This window comes from Solea senegalensis, linkage group LG1 (assembly GCF_019176455.1).
Source record: "Solea senegalensis isolate Sse05_10M linkage group LG1, IFAPA_SoseM_1, whole genome shotgun sequence".
In the NCBI taxonomy this organism is placed as follows: domain Eukaryota; kingdom Metazoa; phylum Chordata; class Actinopteri; order Pleuronectiformes; family Soleidae; genus Solea; species Solea senegalensis.
In genome coordinates, this window is record NC_058021.1 from 40625716 (window position 1) to 40647305 (window position 21590).

General features: G+C 41.5%; 1 protein-coding gene across 2 annotated transcripts in view; it reads right to left on the reverse strand.

The window, feature by feature from the left end:
- odad2 (outer dynein arm docking complex subunit 2) overlaps positions 1–21590 on the reverse strand; it is a 42792-nt gene that overhangs the window by 2040 nt on the left and 19162 nt on the right. Inside the window, exons 11-20 of one of the 2 annotated variants that reach the window (XM_044041843.1) lie at positions 19737–19883; positions 19188–19397; positions 17903–18136; positions 17483–17593; positions 17246–17400; positions 11401–11581; positions 11246–11307; positions 8846–8960; positions 5563–5751; positions 5148–5369 (exon numbers count right to left, since the gene is read on the reverse strand). In XM_044041843.1, the coding sequence (XP_043897778.1) occupies positions 5148–5369; positions 5563–5751; positions 8846–8960; positions 11246–11307; positions 11401–11581; positions 17246–17400; positions 17483–17593; positions 17903–18136; positions 19188–19397; positions 19737–19883 (1626 nt within the window). Of the gene's footprint in view, positions 1–5147; positions 5370–5562; positions 5752–8845; positions 8961–11245; positions 11308–11400; positions 11585–17245; positions 17401–17482; positions 17594–17902; positions 18137–19187; positions 19398–19736; positions 19884–21590 lie in introns of both variants that reach the window. The other variant, XM_044041832.1, reaches the window with a different exon arrangement.

Sequence of the window (21590 nt, forward strand, 5' to 3'; positions counted from 1 at the left end):
AGCATAAATAATCGAGTGCAATGGATGAACCTAAATTTGTTCAATGTGTGCTGTGTGGTAAAACCACAATAGTGTGCCACTGAGGTTTCTATAGGCCACATTTTCAATTACTCTGGATCAACTTGTTTACATCCATAATGAGCAGACAGCAGCATATCATCCTTCAGCTAAGCACATAAGGACTCCCTGCTCCTATAACGAAGCCCTGATAAAAACAGCGAGTGCACAGACACCACATACAGTAGATGCATCAGTGCCTTGTTCTTAACTGGAAGGAGGATTTAGAAAAACATTTCCTTAACAAAGAGCAGCAGGCTGACGAGTGGTGTTTGAACACCATCTGGTTAGTTTCCCTGGTTTCTCTGCAGCAATGTCACATTTTTGTTGATCCTCCACAGAAGCACAGACGATACAACTGTCAAAGGACTTGAATCATCAAAATCAAATAAGAACAACAATAATAATAATAATAATAAAAATAAATAAAAATAAATCCACTCATTTAGATTTATTCTACAGTAGTGACTCATTCAAAAATCTTGTTCAGCACTGGCTCCACAAACCAGCAAAAGCGATGAGGTTTCAGACACTCAATAATAATCTTCAATAAGACATTTGCTAACGTCCATCCACCTCTGTTTATTTTGGTCATGTCAGTTAGATCAATCATCATCACTAGCAAAAGCTTATCTAGTCCCGCCCCCATTACCCACATAATACATATTTTCATCGTACAATACATAATTTCATTTTCTTTCTTTTTTGACAAAACATGTTTGAGCAGCAGGTAGCACTCAGAGATGCAGTCTGTTCATCATTGTGTTCATAATGTGTGTCGGGGGCAGAGCTGAGGTCGACCAACCACAACCCTCCTCCGTGTTACATGCTAAGTTAAAGCGCCACTCTGCACATATGTGTGGTTGGCAAACAGCATTCCCAGGATTTCAGCACAAAGATAAAACAGATGAAAGACAAGGTGAGCTAGCTTGGGTATGTGCACGAAAGCTTTTGTCAACATATACGCTGTGATTTCAGTCCAACATTGAGAAAATAATATCCTTCCTGCTGATTATAATCACGACGTTTTTTGGGAAACGGCGTAGATCAGTCCAAGATGTCGGCTGCTCTCAATGCACCAGTGTCAGAGAGTACATACTGTATATACGAAACATTTGCCCTCAGGTTTTATATGATTTTTAAATAGCATCCAAAACGCCTCCAAAAGCAAACTCACATCCACAGGCTCCAGAATACATGCAGCTAACTAGACAAGTCTCTTTTGTGAAAAGAGAGGATGCCTGAGAAGTGCCAGAGGCAGCATTTTTGCCAACCTCATAGCATGTTATTCAGGCGTCGCCAAATAAGGTCTCCCGAAGCGCACAGCTAGGCTAAGATAAGCGTGTCTCTCTTTCCTCCCTTTTTTTTTTTCTACATTGCTCTTTCCCTCCCAGCTGGGAGCTCTAAGAATATAATACGCCACTTGTTAGTTATTCCCTCACTGTGGTAACACGAACACTTGCCCCACGTTTGAAAACTGGATCGTGAGTTTTTGAGGTTTTTTTGCACTTCAGAGAGCTCCAGTGAGTCCTGACCTCCAAGAAGGGAGCCAGGGAACAAGCCCCCCCCGCCCCCCGCCCTCCTCCAGTTGAGGGGGGAAAAAGCATGTGGAGTCTGGGAGGGCTACACATACTGTTGCATGTACACATACACACACATATCCTATCGCACATGGAGGTGTCGTGGTGTTAAGTGCGCTCTCTTGGAATGGCTTCTGCCTGCAGGAGTTCAAGTTGAAATTCCCCTGTGCCGGGTCTAACAGCCATTATGGCTCCATCACCCCGTCGCCCCCAATCCCAGCATTCCCATGTTCTAGACTTTGAGTGTGGAGGCAAACAGCACAGACAGACAGCAGTGTTTAGCTCGGCTGAGGGGAAGTTGGCGCGGGAAGTCAAGGTAAACAACATTCCCTGCTGCCTCCAGTGAGCAGGAGACTGTTGCTTTTTCGGTGTCTCTAAAGAGGAAGAGGAAAAGAATCACAAAGTCTGTTCAACCTGAAAAATAGGGCTTGGCAGTAAAGGTCTGGATATGAGGGGAAAGAGGCTCAAGGCTCAAAAACATTACACAACACGGATCTCAAAAACACGGTAGTCATAACAGACACACAACGCCTGTGTCATCTGCCCACCACACCCGCAACCTATGATGTTCTGCTTGGTTTTTACGCCTTCCCCTTATATTTGTGTAATTTTGTGCCTCCCACGATGTCTCTGCAAACTTTCACTCCCACAGTCTGAGCTGGTACAAGAGAACAAAATCAAAAGCAACACCAACCGTGCTGCAGCCTACATTTGCTCGTGGCAACAAAAGAGCAAACATTTTTCTCTTGTAGATGAATTAAAGCCTAAAATACATACCAGGACCTGGCAAAAGCCGAGCTCTGAAATACCCTTGCTTGAAAATTACCAATAATTACCATCCGCATTTTGCAATTTTCATCAATTTACTTCACAAAGCTTTTCTTATGAAAGAGCCTCTTTAATACAAATAGCTGGCTGAAGCTGTCTACAAGGATTTATGGTTTCAGCAAACAATACCCAGTCCTTTGGAAGCAATGAAACACACGGGGAGGAAAAACGTTTTTGTACATGACACAAAATAAAGCACAACTGTGATATATATACACAAGAGTTGATGTCAAATCAAACGGCTAGAACGATTCATATCTCTCTCGTCGCTGTTCATTTCCAGATAGATTTTATTTTAGTTTTATCCAAAACATATTTTAACATCGTTTCAGATGAGGCATATTTCTTTGGTTACATATATATTACTCTTGGCAATTAGATTTCACAACTAACAGTCAAAATGTGAATGTTTTGGTTGGGACCAAATAAAACACCACTTTTAAAGCGGAACTATGCAGGATTTTTACCCAAAATTAACAGATTTGGTATCATTGTGATGGTTAAATGACTTGTTGTGGGAGATTGGCTGCTGTCTCCACTCCCTCTACAGCCTGTAAGCAGAAAGCCAGCCTTGGTGAAGATCAGGACCACCCCAAACAGAGTCCTCAGAATCATCAATGCACTTTCTGGATGTTTTCTATTGTTATAAAAGTTTTACTCGAAGGTTTGCTCGACGCCTGTTGCTGGTTAGCTTGGTAGCACAGATGTTAGAACACTCGCTAGCAAAAGAGTAGTTTTCGGTGGGTGGTTGGCTTCAATCGGCATGGACATGGTTCAACGACTTTCATTCGCTATGCACAGGGAGGGTAACTTTTTACAACAGTGAGGATAAAGTGGGAGACCATGGATCGATGGCTGTGTTGTACTCCGAAATTGTAGCAACCAGACTTGCAAAGTTCCACTTTACCCCAAGGTTACTATCATGGCTTCCAGGAAGAAATATTGTATATTGTAAATAATATTGTATCTCTTGTTGTTTCCTATGAATGTTACAGATTGGGTCTTACACCACATGTGTGCTCGAGAGGTAAACTACATCTATAAGCCAACTTCAGAGTAAGAGAGAAGAGCAGAGCGAGGTTTGCTCTACATACCAGTGAATATGTTTTTGAGAGCTTCTTAAAGGCACAGACAAAATATGGTTCTAATAATACAAGATGTGCAAAAAAATGTCAGTGCCATAAATTAGATGCAGGACCCTCTATTAATACCCAATGAACGCTCTCCGACCCATTCAAAACTACATTACACATTGAATGGTAGAGAAAGAGCAGTTCCAATACTTGTTTCCTCTGCAGGTCAGGTAAGTCTGAGCCTACCCGTCCAGACCGAGTGAGACTAAGGCCAGACTGAACAATGAGGGTGCCTGTGTTGTGTTTCCACGTCTGAGATTAGGAACAAATGCAGTGCTGGTGCAGTTACGTGGCCTTTGGTAATTAAGCTCTTTAAAAGTCTAAAAATACATTATGGAGTTGTGTTGCAACTCCTAGCTGGTACATTAATAAGGGCAAAAACGGCAGAGACAGATTAAAGAGGGCGGTATGTCTTGGATTTACACACACACACACACACACACACACACACACACACTGAGCAAGAAGGACTTGTCCAGTTTTTGTGGCTCAAACTACAAAAAGAATTCATCTTAATGACTTTTGCAAATTGGACATAACTCTTTCAGAACACCCAATGTTCAGTCCAGCTACCAATTATAGCAAGTGTTGAACCACATACACTGTAACAGCAGATCAAGCTAAAGTGCACCATTTAACGAACATGGGAAAAAAATATCTGGCTGCAACAGCACAACCACTTCATAATTTATATTGCAGTTGTTATTTACAGGGGAAAGAGAGGATTTAAAGGCACTGTGGCCACAGAAAGATTTCTCATGTGAAAGTCTTTCTGTGTGAAACACGACCGAGAGTGATAGCAATGTTTTCTCCAAATGCTGATATATGGGTACATGACCATCAATGATATGATATAAATTACAGCACAATCTCAACATAAAATCTCTGCATCGCTGTCAGACACAAACATAAACATTATCTTGACCTGAGCATGGAAACAGCCTGACAGGGAAAAATGCAAAACATGGCTTCTTTCTATTTGGATGAACGCTACAGAACTGTCATGATGAAGAAAGGTGGCGGATGTAGGAGGAAAAAAAATGTGGCCATAAAAAAAAATAATTCTCCTTTAGTCTTGAACAGCTCTCACCGCACTCCTTGGCCTGAACCATATCTTTGTTGCATTCTACCCTGATGTCCAGGAACAGCCCTTAGCAACGGTTACCCCCAGCTACAGCCCTTTGACTTGTGCTGTAATGGCATCTAGGGTCTACCAGAGAAATGGCACTTTGCACACACTGAGCTGTTTGCTTTTCTGAATTCCCATGACAGCTAGAAAGTGGAGTCGTGTTTCCGCCACCAAATAAAACCCACTTTGTTTCTGCTCCACCGGTCAAAGGCTCTGAAAACAGTCACAGCTTTTCAACGTTTATTACTCAGTGCATTTCACACATCACTAAAACAAGAGTGGTGGGAGGCCAGAGCACATTTTTCTCAATGTAATTATGCCAGATATAGTCTCCAATGCACTAAGTAAACTATATTAATAACTACAACTGCTACTTATCTGCAAAGACAAACGTGGTGAGGATTAAAACATTCAACTGACCTTGACCACTCCTTTCTCATGCATTGTGATGCAATTACTAGGGTCCTTGGATAGCTGATACAAGGCCATAGCTGTGCTTTGGTGGACTGTGGCATCTTTAGACTTGAGGTAGCGCACCAGGGGGGCCACAGCTCCGGCTTCACCAAAGGACGCCCTGTTGCTGCCCCACATGCAGCAGTGGCCGATGGCCTCAGCAAGGTGTTGACGGAGCTTGTCATCTGTCTGTAGAGAATAGGACAGGAGGTTATTGGACTTTCAATACCAAGTCTCAGTCTTCTCAATGTAGAGAACAACATTGCCAAAATGCCAAACATTCACAGTATTCAGAAGACAGTCATTTCTACATTGGCAATATTGACAGTGTTCTTCAATAGTAAAACCTTGTTGTTTGTCTCCAGTGGTGAGCTCTACTTACTGTGTTCGTCAACTTGGCCAACAATGGCACGACCCCGTGATCAGTAAGGACTGCCAGATTCTCCTTGTCTTTGGCTATTTTGGCAATGGCAGCGCAAACGCTCGCCAGCACCTCATCGTTTGTTGACTTAAGCAAATTAACAATCAGCTCCAACCCACCAACGAGGGAGCGCACCATTTCCCCCGAATCCTACAGTCAAGAGTACAAGAGTTTGTTGTTAGGCGGTGCTCTATGAAAGTGATCGTGGACGATGTTGTAGAAGGAGAAAGTATGATGGATTAGGAAAGAGGGGGGAGGGAGGCAGATACATATAAACCAGGCAAACACAATAAGAAACACAAGTCAACACAATCATGGACCCATTATTGCAATTCAACTCACAGAACTATCTTTATCTGTGTAAAACATATGCTTTCAAAAATAACAACACTCTCCTCTATGGTACTACTGTGTTTTGGATGAGCGAGCAATAAATCTGACATCTTTGTAAACCTCTCCTCTCACCCGAGCATGTCATAATGAAGATGAAACATAGAATTTAGAGCTCAGAAGTAACATTTAAATCTTTTGCCCGAGGCTGACACAGTGCAGACTCAAAGTTTCATGGTTTGAATTCACGGCACCAGCTGGTACCACAGGACTCTGAGCCACTTATGGGGCAAAGCCTACCAAACCAAGAGGCTGGTAGGGAGTGCTCAGGGAACCACAGCGGAAGAGCTGGCACACACACTGGATTTAGTATGGCTTGGCACATCAGGCCTCTGTTTAAAATCACAACACACCGTATCGTTGGCCACAGGAGAATACATCAAGGTGGCTGAGTCTGTAATGTTCAGTGCTTTGAAAATAGAACAGAAATTTCCCCAAAAGCATACAATTATGGATCATTGCATGCAAATCACAAAGCATGCTTAATTTGAGTCCATTTCAACATCAATCTACATGACCAGAGCTGTTGTCCGGCACCCTAGTGTGGAACACAGCTCACAAAATTTATTGTGCCCTGCATTGTAGTGCTTAGTTTTACAAATTATAGGATTTTATAAAAATTCAGCATTGGCACAAAAAACAGGAGCTGATTTACAGTTTGAGTGTTCAACTACATTGTGGGAGTGTGATGTACTGCTGTGCTGTCTCAAACAGAGCGCTCACTACTAAGATCAGGTCATGCTGCAGTGTAAAGGTTCTGTGATGCTGTGCCAGAGGATGAGCCATGTGTGCAGTACAGGGTACGGAGGGGGGGATGGGGGGTATGCCGGGGGCCAGGAGCTGACCCTCCGACACACAGGAAGCCCTTCCTCAGGAATACTGATGATGGCTGACCGGGAGTCCCTGCGACAGAGGAAGCTCTCTCAAGCCACCAGCTGCGACAGACTAGCCAGAATCTCTTTCATGGGTTTAGATGTGAAAACCGCAGCATTATGAGGGAGCACACGGAAAGGCCTTTTTCCTCGCTATCCTCTCGTTCCCGTCCTCTTCCCCAGGGTGAAATGAAATAGAAAACACATTATCTGAGCCGAGTGTGATGCAGAGCTGAGGAGAGCAAGCCAAGGTAAGAAAGGTAGAGGATGTCCTGACCTCTTCTCTACGGCAATCGGGCTTCTGTAGCATACATGTCTACTGTGTAAAGGAAAAATAATTCAAACATCTCATTCATGTTAAAACCCCATTCCATGCAACTGCAAGACTTGTACTTCATTGATGAGGGAATGAAGATGACTGAATGCTTCACTACAAAGTCTTACTATATTTTACGGCATTGAACTGTGGGCATAGGGCACAATGTCTGCTTGTGGAGAGGCAGCAGTACTGTATGGAGCATCCATCAGATGCTTTTATACCACAGCTCTTTCATACATCCACCATGGAACAACTAACTAAAGCCACATGTGTTTTTTTTAATCTAAATAACAATTGCATAAAGCAGCTGTATCAGGTTCCTCTGCTCAATGGGCAAAGAGCACTATTTAGTGCTCGTCGCGGCCTCAGCCTCAGAAAAATCACCCGTAGAGCATGTTCATGAATTTCCCACAAAATTGTTGCACTGACATCCAGACAAACATTGTCAAACTTTGTTAGTGCTCAATAGTGGGTCCACAGTCCCCCATCTCTCACCATATGGTTGCCATGCATCATTTTTGCTACACTTCTGGGCCAGAGAAATTCCAGCCAGCTAAAAGAAATGCTTCACTCCCAAGACACCTGCCTGGACCCAATATGTGTTTAAACCTAACCGGGTTGTCTCACTGACAAGCTGTTTACCTAAATCACAGCGATAATCTAATAGAACAACATTACGTTTGGAGCTGGAAACGAATCAAGTGTCCGGGAGATGAAAGACCTGCTCGTGTGCAACTGAAATTAGACTTGTAATAGTTTGCTAAAGTTCCCGCTGACGATGGCATAATGACACACATAATGTTTTAAAAGAGCAGTCCAAAGATTTTGAATTGCACCTATAATAACATCTGATTCACAATAGTCTTTAATTTATTCCACACATCGCATTTCTTTGTCAAAGCCTAAATTACTAAAAAATGCAAGCTGACTGCCAACAGTTCGGTGAAAGAATTAAATGTTGCATAGAGCCTCAAACAGAGGTGAGGAGTGGGTGACAGAAGTCTGGCAAACTCATATTTATCTAACCTCTCACCTCTAGATTGTTTTTTTTTTTTTAAAAACTCAAAGTGAAGTGACGTTTTTTTCAGAGAACATTTATCAGACTGGGGACACAAGGGGCTTTATACAACATGTTTTCTTCAAGAATCGACAAAATGTTATTGTATGAATTGTTATATCTAAAATAATATGCAGCAAGTACTACTCAAAGGCAGGTTGTGGGTTATTTTTTGCTGTATTTTCATTTGAAAAGTGGGTTGTATATATGCCTCTGTAACTGTTAGCACATTTGAGAAAAAAGATTTTCAGCTGAGAATTCATAAGCCATGTCACAGGATATTACTCAGTCTCCCTGCCTTCTTCACAATGCACCAATCCCAGTGTGCCAAAGACGCTTCTCTGCTTCATATTAGCTGGAGGTTCATGTAAGCCTCTCCTGATGCAGTGCTGCCCCTGCTAACCTCCCAGGAGCAGCAGCAGCACCAGCATGTGAGCTTATTTAGTGGGATAACCCTTTATTCTGACACGGCACAATCTCTGCAGAACTTTTCGATTTACAAGTTACCCATATGGTATGCTTCACTTGTACAGACACGGGACAGAAGACGAGGACAAATCTGTTGTGAAGGAAGCAAAAACCACATGTACTTCGCTGTACTTTTACCTTTGCATTCTCAATGCATGGACAAAGGGCCCATGCGGCACTGGACTGAACATCTGCACTGGGGTTTTTCAATAAGGACCACACCAATCGGACTCCGTCGAGCTGGTCGATGATTCTGCAGAAAGCGCAAGAGACAGAAAAGATGAGAAAGGAATTAATGAATGAGATTTCATTGAGATCTTGTCTTAAGAATAACTTTTAATTGCAAAGCTATTGCTGTACCAGCAGACCTTTTTCTCCGACAGGCTGTACACTGAGAGGTGTAAATGCTGCCCTCCACAGTTTGAAGTTCTTCAGCCTGAACACCACTATATGCGAGCAGGTATCACAGAATTGATCGAGTTCAGCATTGCCTTTCATCACAACCTGCTTCCAGGACTACTCGTTTCCTCTCAAGCCCTGAAACCCACTCACCGTCTGCTCACTCGTATCACTCTCCATAGAAAAGCTAGACGAAGATATGGCCAAAGGTGAACATGCATAAACCTGTGTATAGTGCTTCATAAACACATCTATAAATAGAACGCCAGACAGCCTTACACTTCATGTTGGTGATTTGTTTTTCAACCAAAGCAAAAAAAAAGAGAACCGCTTTCCAAATCAAACAGAGCCAAAGACAGGTTGCCCTGTATTTCATAGGGTATGAGTGAAGTTTACTTAAGCATGAGCTATATTTCATGTTGCATACATGACTGTAGTCAAAACTGTAGTCGGAGTCTGGGAACTCAAAGAATTACAGCACAGTGCACCCGTTGTCCGGTATAAATAACATGTAACGTGTTCCCCATGTGTGCTTCCACCAACAAGGCCGACATTGAATGCTGTCATAATTACTTAAACACTCCCTAATCACAGTATCTCCATGACTGGCAATGGGTGAACACTCATCAGGGACGTCCCCCGCTCCATCTGTCTTCCGTTTGCACATAAATCAGTCTAGAGGGATCATAACATCAGACTCCAGTCTGCAGGGCCTCTTAAATCCAGACCGAAAACAAAAATGAAACATCATATCATCCACCAAAACAGTTCTTTTTAGCATGACGTAGGTATGAAAAAGAATTTAGCGACGAAGTTGCAGCAGACGTTGATGGATTAGAGGAGGAGACCACAAACCCTGGAGGCATTAAACTTTGTGTTCACTCTTGTAGCTACATAGGATTCACTGGAGGAACTGCTGTGTCATAAAGCACTCACTGCTTACTGGTTGAGAATGAAAACAAACATAGTAGTATTTCTTGGAGAACTTGGAAGCAATCAATGTTTGTCTTGGGCTTTCAGTAGTCATGGATGACCTGAATCCAAATTATGATGACAGAATGATTGTCCTGATCGACTGAAGGTGGTATTTGAGGGAGATTTTGTTGTTAAAAATGAAATGACAGGAAAATTGATGGACTGTGTAGTATCATGCAAACTTTATATTTGTTAGCCAACCAAACATTGTCTAAGCTCCGTTTTTTTTTTGCAAAAGAGCAGTAAGTAATCAAATGTGAGCTGCGCTAATTGCTCAACACATTACTGTACACATACATGCCTCAAAATAAGCCATCACCACAAAATATACAAAAAGCCACCATTGAAACGAGAGCTCTATGTTTACAGCTGTAAAGGCTGAAAGTTTATAAGGTCTGGCCTAAATATACTGTATATATGGCGTGAGAAAATATCTAGAACATGAAAAACCTAGAGTATGTCTCGTGTGAAGTTTACCACAGTTAGTGGCTTCACTTTTTAATGAACCTCCTGGTTTTTACCTCCTCACGAATGTAATAGGCTCATATTAAAGCATTAAGTAACAATGAGGATTCAGGCATGATGTTGTGTTTGCGTCCAGCACTAATTAAGAAGGGTCTTGTGTGCCATAGCAGCCTTGTAAAAACAATAGGCGAGGATAAAAGGCACAATGTTCTGCAGTATTGAGGGTGAGGTTAAATGAACAAAGACTGCTCTGGACTGTGGTTCGCTGTGTTTCCCCCTGCAAATGTTGTCTTGGACAGGGCAGGGCTTTAGGTATGTTCGTGTGACCAGCTCAAGTCTTGATGGTGACCGCAGCGCTATAGTAAAACACTGGGAATTAAACCACAACCATATTTAACACAGCAGGTACAATAAACAAAGCTTTTAAAATCTGTTATTAAGCTGGGGATGAAGGAGAAACCTACCTGCAAAATAACACATTAAAAGAACATAGATTTCTCCAAGCAATGGCCCATGACAGGGTAATGATACAGGAATTGGTGTCATTCCCTTATCAAAACAAATGACATCAAGACATGTTTAAGGGACCTGCTTTCAGCTAATTCAGTAATGCCAGTGGGGGCTGTTTGCCTTGTGTAAACTGTTAGTGCAAATGCCAAAGACCATGTTAGCTGGGTGAAAGATCTGGAGATGACTCACGCCATGTTGTCCTGGTCTGTGGCACAGGCCCCCACTGTCTTTGTTACATTCACAAGCAGCTCCTGGGTAAATGAAAAAAATAAAACAGAACAGTCTAGAAATATGCTTTGAGCAGAAAAGAATCATTTTCAGCAACAAAAGAAGATTTCACGTGCCGGGTTTGTTCCACTGAGCAGGTTAACTAGTGGCTTGATGCCTCCACACTGGCGGATGATAGTCTTGCTTGCAGGTATCTGGGCGAATTCTCCCAGCGCTCCCACGACATTTACCAGCACATCTTCAGGCTGATCAGTCAGCAGCTCAACCAGGGACTCCAGGACTTTGTACTCCTGAAACCTTCTCAAGGTACAGAGGAGGAAGAAAGGCAGAGAATATAATCATTCATTTTTTTCAAACTGTTATCAAAGATGAGTGAACAAAAAACACAATGAAACAACCATGTGATTGCCTCTGTGAGGCGTTTGTGTAATTCCTGTGCTGATTTACACTTTTTGTCAAATATCGAAACAGCAATATGTCTCTGTCCTCACCAGCGTTAGGACGTTGTGACATGCGGATGATTTGGTGGTACCAAAAACTTTCCCTTGTCAGCAGGTTTTTCAGTGAACTAGATATTGTGTTGTTCTATTACATGTTTATATATAAATATATATGCACATTGCTAGAAATTAGCATATTTGAAGGACAGTGATTATATTGTTTAAGATGGAGCTGCCAAGCAGCAGAAAAAGAGGGAGACCACAGAGAAGGTTCAAAGATGTTGTGAAGGAGGACACGAGGACAGGTGGACACAAAGATGGAGGCAGATGATTCACTGTAAAACGAAGAGCGCATAGAGCTCGATGATTGTTGTTATTTTACCTTGACTAAACCAAGAAAATTAACATATACTGTATCATATCATAGAAAATCCACAATAAAAACAGGAAAACAGTCATTTAAACAGTGTCACTGAAAGGCGACATCCATATGCTTCCATCACCACATTCTTTATGATGCACTTCAATTTATCAGTGGATATGAGTGTGTCTAAAATTTAGATGGTTTTGCAGATTTTTCCACACTAAAGTTTTATAGTAGGAAAAGGCAAGTTCCCCCAAAGAGTGATAAAGAATGTACCCCATGGTGGCACTAAATGAGTAATTAGGGATAATAGTTATTTTTCCTGAGAAGAACATGAAGGCTGCATCAAATTTAATGGTATTCATTAATGTCAGCCTCAGTCTGTAATACATCACCTGGGAACCGTGAATGTCAAGACCCAATGTGACCAAATGCCAGTGTTGAAAAAAAAACAAAAAACCAGGGGATCATACGACACATGATTTACCTTCTGGGGATCGTGAAATTCACGGTAATTAGTTATTTCTGTAAATCTTGATGTGTAACATTATGGCCCAAAGTGGTGGTTCCACGGGCAGACAGACTGACGGACCAGTGTTTCCATCCCTAAAGCCACACCACTCGTATGGTTTTCAGAAGTCTGACAGGTGACAGGTAGCAGCAACACTGCCTTAAGCCACATGGGGACAGATCTGTTACTGCAACGCAGTGGTACAGGCAGTTTTCCCACGACTGCTCACAGTTGTCCCTTGTATGTATTTTGCATAACCAAAGCTTTGCTGCGGCTTGGAAACTCTCCCTCCCTCTTTTGCTGTGATTTTTGCCTTGTTTGCCAGTGCTATAGAGTGGTAAACTATAGTAAACATTTAAAAAGGATATAATGTGGTCGCAAAAAAACCTCAACAAACCTCTGATGTACAGTTAAGCTCTATGACTGTTTTTATTCACAGTTACGGTTGCTGGCATCATGGTCCGTAAGCTATTGTAGATGGCCAAGGTCATTTGGTTTTGGTCTGGGTCCACCGACATGCAGCCTATTCTTGCAAGTGAAAACACTGCTAATGAACAGAGGAGCTGCCAATGTTAACTTTGGTTGAATTCGCCATAAAGGAAAACAATGGTTTTCCTATGCCATCATAGTGAAGTGTCATCCACAGTTGACTACAGCAGAATTATCTTGTAATCACAGACATAACTTTTGATAAATGAACGGTAAGTCATGTCTGTTTTTGTTAAGCCAGTCCCAACAGGAGTAATTACGTGATGGCAAGAGTAACATTACACAAAGCTGCCTGAAGCGGCTTCTACTGCAAACACTGGGCTCCACACAACTGTAAGCTCTATTAAAGCCTGTCAGAAGACACAGGAACCACAGTGGGGCTTCTGTGCAACAGAGTTGTATGATTGATTGTCTGCCTTTTCCCTTCCTCATTCATCTGCACTAGTCACACATGAAACTAAGTGCAGAAGGCTTAAATGCTGCCTTTTATACTGGCTATGGCTTTTCACCAGGCCCAAGAGAAAGTAAGACATTTCAGAGAGCCTAAGTCACTAAGCAGTGATCATGAAGGGAGACATAGACCATCAATTATCCTGAAATTTAGCTTAATATGTAAAAAAAAAAGTAAATAACTTGTGGTTAGAGTATGTTTGTGAGGTAAGGGGAAGGGGAAGGATAATTTGGAAGGTCAGTTATGCTCTGCTCATCTTAACGGTGAAACAGAGGCAGTGTACTGCACTTTACCTGTGTTTCATTATTATGCTGGCAAATACAGTCAAAGACTTGGCAATTGTGACTTTCCATTGCAAAGATACTCTGTCACTCTTTTGTTAAGACTTTTTACTGCATTTTGTCAGAGTTCATAACACCTTTTTATACGGCCGTTCATGGCCACATACTGATGCATCTATAAACCTGCACAAAATTATGTTTTAGTGTTTCTTAGTAGGACTTTTACAAAGGCACATTTATAATCTCAGGTACAGTCAATTCTGCAAGACTGGGACCAAACTGATATGAAGGTCATTAACGTGAACACACTAAAGTTGTGCTTTTTTTTCCAGGGGCATCAATTATTTTTCATTTTGATGGATCATTAATCAGGTACATGGGTAACACATGCGACATCTAGTCTTCATCGGATGTTTCCCCCCCCACCCTCGATACTGTCCATGCAAATCATCATAAAAAAAATCATGTTGTTTGCACAAGGTGTCTTTCATTTAAACATATAATTATTGTAGGAAAAGAGGGGGATCAAAGCTCTGCCTGTTGCTGTAAGCAAACGACATTCCAAAATGATTTTCATTTCAGTTCGCAACTCAGCCTATGATTGATTCTGAAACGAGTACATGCCCCTTAAACCCTGTCACCATTAGCAGACTTTCTTTTTTGACAGTAATGGCTCGGTCACTTCATTCCAAGCTTTTTCTCGACCTAGACGTTTTAAGTGATTCAAATAAGCCTCAGCGAGTATGAAAAAAACAGATCCACTTGCACATACAAGCGTGCATCACACTGGTTTCCTCCTGACACTGCCACCTCCTGACCTTCATCCACATCCAACCGTCCACAGCATCACAACACAGAAAACAAACGGACGTTAAATTTAGAGTGAAGGCTGTGGGCTATTTTGTGTTTGTTAATGAAGTGTCACTAAATGTGGTTTCACATGTGATCATTACAATTATTTCTATTATTGTTATATTCAGTAGTAGTGGAGCTGTTTTACATCGCAACAGTGTGACAAGTCATTACGCATGGCACAAGGCCTGTGCTGGCAGCAAGTGTATTAAGCTGCCACATTACTCATGGTCAGTGCAGTAACTTGTTTCATCATCATGCCAAGCTGGAGCCAAAAGTCTGAGCCAAAGTGTGTTTTCTTTCTTTTTGTTGAGAAAGATTTAAGTTTTTTCAAGTGTTGATTTTCAAAATAGAATAGTGTCTGTGTAAATAGTAACCACGCTGTCGTCCTTAAATAATTATTTAAATGATTTCCTCAAAATGATTTACTTTCATGACACTGGTTAATTATTGATTTGTTTATCTTGATTTAAAAAAATAAAATAAAAACGTTATTGTCATGTTTCTGCTTCTGAAAAAGGAATCCTCTCTTAACTCGATGTGGCAGCAGACTCTCCAGCTCCAGTTGGGAGGACTTAACTTAGACTTTAAATGTAGGATATTATTCTGTCGTTTGTGATATATGAGGTGCAGAAAGATATGTGTGACTGTTGCTGAGTCTTTTTCTAGTTGTTTTTTTAGAAATTCCACAGCAATTCAAAATATATAGGTTTTCTGAGTCAGAAGAAAAACAGTCACACATATTCTCTCTGCTTAAATGGCAGTCCTCATCTTAAGAATGATTGAAAGGCAATGTCTTATGGCTTTCTTGGCTGCACTGGACAAGAAAGATTTTGAATCGATTAAGATGTTACCAAGGTATAAAATGACTTTGTGTGCTTTACACATTATGCCCCTGGCCACACTCGGCAAATACAAAAATACAGCAAATCATTCTTTCAAGGGAGCAATCATGGTTGTGTGAAGCTAATGTCTGGGGCTGCCAAGGCACAATCTCATTATTAATTTTAAAGGGAAAATGACTGACTTAAAAATCATCTCACACTAAAGAGAAAATCAAAATCCCTTCCAAAAATGTCACTGCTGAATGACCATGCTAAATGATGCTTACATAAACTTCTGCTTTACAAGACAAATGATTAAAGGCTCTGTCAGCCTGCATCTTCTGACATTAGATATCCACCATAGCACAGCAGATTCTTTGTCTATGACTGTTTTAATACTAATAGGCCTTGACTAACGAATCATTGAAGTCTATTAAATCAGCATATTCAGGAATTCTGGCTGCAAACATTCACATAAAAGATCGCAGCTAATAGATAAAAACTTCAAAAATACTATCATGCACTAATCATGTCAAACAGACGCCATGGTAAAAGAAAGTACGTTATGACAGCATTCAAATGGAAAAAAACGAAAGTAAGTGATTTTTTTTTTTACCAATTTTGCCAAAATGTGATGACTGCATGACAAAGATTATTCATGCAAGTCTTCGAAACCCATGATTTAACTGTGTCCACATACGATAAGGCTGCTGTAAAACTAATCAGGTTAGCAAACCTATTCTCAAAGGTTATGGGCACATGTGACTGAAAGACCTAATTATTATTAACCCTCTTCTACACTGAGTCCAGATTGCTGTGCTTACACTACAACAGATCTGGTATTAATGTCTGTCTCATCATTGCCAGATCGTGTTAAGTACAGGTCTGAATGCGTCCTAATGCATCCTGAATGTGTCCACAGTCCACAGTCCTTGGCATGTAAAAAACACAAATTGTCCTCAGGATGCATTAAAGACCCATTTACTATTTTTTCTGTCTCACGTCTTTCACACCGATTCACAAGTAACTTTGGGTGTCTTGCCCAAGGATACATCGGCTTGTAGACTGGGAATCGAATCAACAACCTTCCACAGTTGAACGACCACACGCTCTACCACTGAAACGGTACAGGTTTAAGTGTCTTGCCCATAGACACATCGGAATGTGGACGAGTGGAACCGGGAAATGAACCCTCAACCTTCGAGTTCAAAGACAACTTGCTCTATCACTGAGCCACTGTCTCCCATGGCCATCAGTGCTCATACACACACATACACATTGTTGTACCGCAGACGTAATAAATTCCCAAACCAACCCCTGAGCCTTACCTTAACCAATGCCTAACCCTGACACTAAACTAAACCCATTACAAACCCCAAACCTTAAAACCAGGTCTTAACTCTCAAAAAGCCCTCTGGAGTTGTGAGGACCAGCCAAAAAGTCCTAACATGGTCAAAATGTCCAGTCAGTGAATATTTGAATGAATGGCAGAGGAATCCCAGATCCAATCATACGTGGTCACAGGAGAGGCATCCAGGTCGCACTTTAACGTTAGGTGTTAACAGCTGTACTTTGTGAGATCTGGCTGGGATCAGATCACTGAGGACGGATGTTAATACCAGGTCTGAATGGGACCTAAGTCATTTGTCAAAGTCATATCATGTAAACCATGAATACCAAACACAGGTTAATTCTGAGTGTGACTTTCTATGTGCATACAAAACAAGGTGAGACTGAGTGCATTCATACTCAGCCACATTGTCCACACTGATGGAACACTTCCAGATGGCCCCGGTGGCAGCGGCTAGTAGCTGTTTGTTGTTCACCTTGGCGAGCAACGAAACCAGTGGCTGCAGACCTTTGTACTTGCGCACCAGGTCTCGCGTCTGCTCGTCTTCTGCACACTGCAAAGCGAAATAGAGCCTTAATTTGAGAAATTAGAAAAGCCTGTCATGACAGAAAATGGTCAGTATGGAAAAGTGATACCTTGAAGATTGCATTTGCACAATGCATTTGTAGCTCCTCATTGTCACTGTTAAGGTTTTTGACCAAATCCTTGACCATGCCCTCAGTCTGAATGGCAATCCTGTAGCTCTCCTGCATTATAACAGACACTCATAAACCTGACTGATGTAAATGTAAGTCACATACACTAGTAAACTTTTTATACTTTTATTTTGTCATGTTTATTCAGGTACACGTCAACCATCTATCTAGTATTGCTACATCTATTTTACAGGCCACTGACGATATCAGTATTTACCATAGTTTATACATGGGGATCAACTTTCTGAATATGACAGTTCAATTGTATAAATAATATAAATAATAAAAAGCTACGTGCCACAACGTCATCTCTGGGAATGACTGGTGTCTATAGAAATGACAGCCGGTCACCCTTCTCACCTGTGAGGCACACTCCTGCAGGGTGCCCACAACAGGGACAAGCATGTTCTCATGCGGTGACTTGAGCAATCGTCCCAGCAGCGGAATGCCGCCGGCCTTACGGATGGCTTCCTTATTCTTTGTACATTTGCTGCAGCTCCAGAGTGCTAAAGCTCCACAGCGAGCCACCTCCACGTCCTTCTGCTGGTTTGCAGTCAAGCTTGCTAAATTGGTAACACAGTGTAGCAGGTTTACCTGAGCAGAGAGGCAAGGTACACAGACGAACATGTGGATAAACAGCCATAAATATGTATCCAGACAAGCAGGCAGACCACACATGTTTAAGCAGCAAACCTCCATACACACACATTTACACAAACTTGATGAACTTGACATAAAGTCTAAGACTGTGAAAGATTTGCCTGCAGCATTGGGGTGATAATGGATGGTGTAAGATGGGAATAGCAAGTTGTTGGCTGTGATTAAAGGTGTAATTAAAATGATATTACCACCAAGCCTGCAAGAATAAAAAAGCCAGAGATGTTAGCAGTGGAAAACTGTCAGGATAGATGTTGACGTTAGGCTTGAAAAGCCCAGTGTGAAGGTTTATGGCCATCATTCAGTGTTCTAATCCATCGTTCCTGGCCAGTGAGACAGTGAAGGCAAAGCTTGTACCCACAGAATAGTTCAAAGGTGGTCTTTGTAGCATAGCATGAAATTAATCTGCCTACGCGAGTGACTCGCACATGAGAACATCCGATCTGGGGCTGAGCAAAATATACAAGACGTGCAGGCTTTAATCAGAGGTCCCTTTGTCAACAAACATGAATGCAGGTCAGAGGATGTAAGGGACATTCTATCTGTTTTACCACAACAACCATTCTGTTTTTGTTTCTCTTTTAAATATGGATAGGGCACAAACTGCCAGCTGCTGTACAGTGTGAATACATTAAATCAAAAGCAAATAGTAATTATAATATTTGGAAATTCATCATTTTCATACAAGGTTTCCAACTTGTCTTTGGTTTGGTACAAAATTTTTGTATTGAATCAGTCACTAGTGTAAATTTGTGTCGACACGGGAGCAAACACTATTTCCAATAACACAAAAGGATTAAGAAACAGCTCCTTATATTATATATATATTTATGTGTTGCATTTCTACTGCTATCTACCAAAGTTACACACTGGTGCCCCGAGTAAATCACTCACCAAGTTTAAAGCCTGTCAAACAAACCGTTGGACAGTTATACAATGAAGAAAAAGACTGAAAGGAAAAAGTCCCTTGCATTTATAGATTACTCACCAGTTTTTTGATACCACCATAAAGCCTGACGGTTCTCCTTGCTCTGCGGAACCGAGCCACACTGGCAATAGTCTCTGCAGCTAAAGCCTTGAGGTCCTTGACAGGTGAGTCCAGAATCTTCACGATGCTCTGCAGACCTCCCATGTCAACAATGGTCTGACGGATTTGCACGTTGTGACTGATCTTTCTCAGGATTTTCAGAGATCCAATCTAATCACAAACATAGAACACAGACACACAGAGCAAACGCTAAGTAAACACAATGCTCAAGTCTGATCGAAACTGTTAGACCTTTGCCAATTGGAGGCAAAGGCATAAATGGTGAAAATAATTTAAAAAATAAAATAAAATAAGGCGGAAACAAACAAACAAACAAAAAAAAAAACACCCACACATGTCATTAGGCATAATTGCTACCCTGTGTCTTTAAACAGGCACGCTCTCTGCCCATTGCTGGTGTTACTGTAACTAAAACACAGGCTGGCACACATGGAGGGCTCTGTTCATGCCTGCAGGACATCCAGGTCTAGCTTTGGCACAGTTACTCACTTTGCATTTGACTTCATCTGTATCCAGCAAGTTAATGAGGACTTCAAGGCCACCTACATCCCGGATGGCCAGTTGGCACGTCTCCTGCATCAAATTAAAGTCCAACATGGCGCAGAGGGTGAGCACAGTGGCTGTCTGGTCGCCTCCCTGAAACAATAATGCCAAACATAAGTGAGTGAAAAGTGAAGACAAAAAGGAGAAAAGAGGAGAAAATTTAACATTGAACAGACAGTTGGAAAAGGGAGAAGGAGAGAGAACCCCCACTACACGAGTACACTAACCTGCCATACCCTACCCTGCTTATCTCTCATAATATGACAGCTTTATTTTGTTTATTGCACTGCCTGGTAAGTGTTTAACTATGTGGTAGAATTCACTGAGAGAAAAAACACTGAGCTCACAACACTGACAAGCTCCAAAATCATTAGTCACTGACTTAAAGATAGAAAAGGCCTAATAAACATTAAAAAATTAACGTCTTATTCTTCTTCCCCAGTGGAACTTGAGGAGTTCCTGAGGTGTTGATTTAATAAGTTCAGAAGAGCCGGCCTTTATTTTTTGTTTGTTTTGGTTTTGTTACTACCGTGATTAATTCATGTATGAAAACAACAAAGGGGCCCCTCTCTTTTCCTTTATGCTTCTGTTTGCATTACATGATTCATATTATGCTGCATTATATGTTCATTTTGACTTATGACTAAGAGTTAAGCTAAGGGTTTTCTTTTTCTTTTTCTCCCGCAACAGCCATGGGCATGTTTTTGGTGTTGTCCATCCATCTGTCCATCCTCATCTCCTAAACAGAAGATTTGGGTGATGAAAGAGTAAGGACATGACCTTCTGATTCTTGAGAACAGCTGGATGATATTTTGTAAAATCTAGCACAAATATTCACTTGGACTTCTGCGTCTTAGAGGAAATGAGTCTGGACAGACATGGGTGTAAACTGCAAGTTGACTGGTTGGTGGAGGCATGAAATCACACAGTAATTCTACTCACTTTTTAAGTCTAGCTACAGACAAGCGACAGGAAATTAAGGGTTTCACTCAGTTTTTGCCTCCACTTAACTATGATAATGACTAAATCAAGAAATAACAGATAGATTTAAAATAGTGCATGTGTGGTCACATCCCGACATGTGCTGCTGTGGCAGCAAACCTGAATATTTTACTGTTTTCTTCTAAATTTAGGATCCAAGTGTCTTTTTTTCACAGTCTGCTCACACTGAATAAATCTCCATAATGTCCTATCTGTGGACAGATGCTGACAGCATTATGACACTTAAAACACCAGTCTCACAGTTGGTGCGTGGAGGTGGTTTAACGACTGCCCAGACAGGCAGCAGTATTGTTTTCATATGACCATATTTAGTCTGTATCATATGCAGTTGCATAACAAGATTTGTTGACATGCAATGGTTTTGATCACGCAAGAGGGAAAAAAATCAGTAGTCAGATAAAACAGCGGCAGAGTTAGCTGCTGTAATACTAGACCTGCTTCACTGCTTTGATATGTGACACTGAAACGTCTAGTCAAAAAACCTTCTGGCAAGTGAACAATCAAATATTATTCCTTTTTTGCAGTGGTTTAAATGTGCCGCAGATAGAATTCTCATTTTGTGGATTCAAGGACCCCTCCATCCCTCCATGTTTGATATGATTTTATTAGTTGCACACTTTGCACACAATTTGAGACTTCAGAGCCAGATCATTTCAACCAAAGATAGGAATGTAAGATGGCCCTGCTATCCCCCACATAAGTAGAAAATAGCCCATCACAATATAGAAAGCTGCAGCAGTAATCTATTTCATGCAGCCGTTGGACGGTGTAGCTCTTCACCGTAGGCCTAGAACAAGG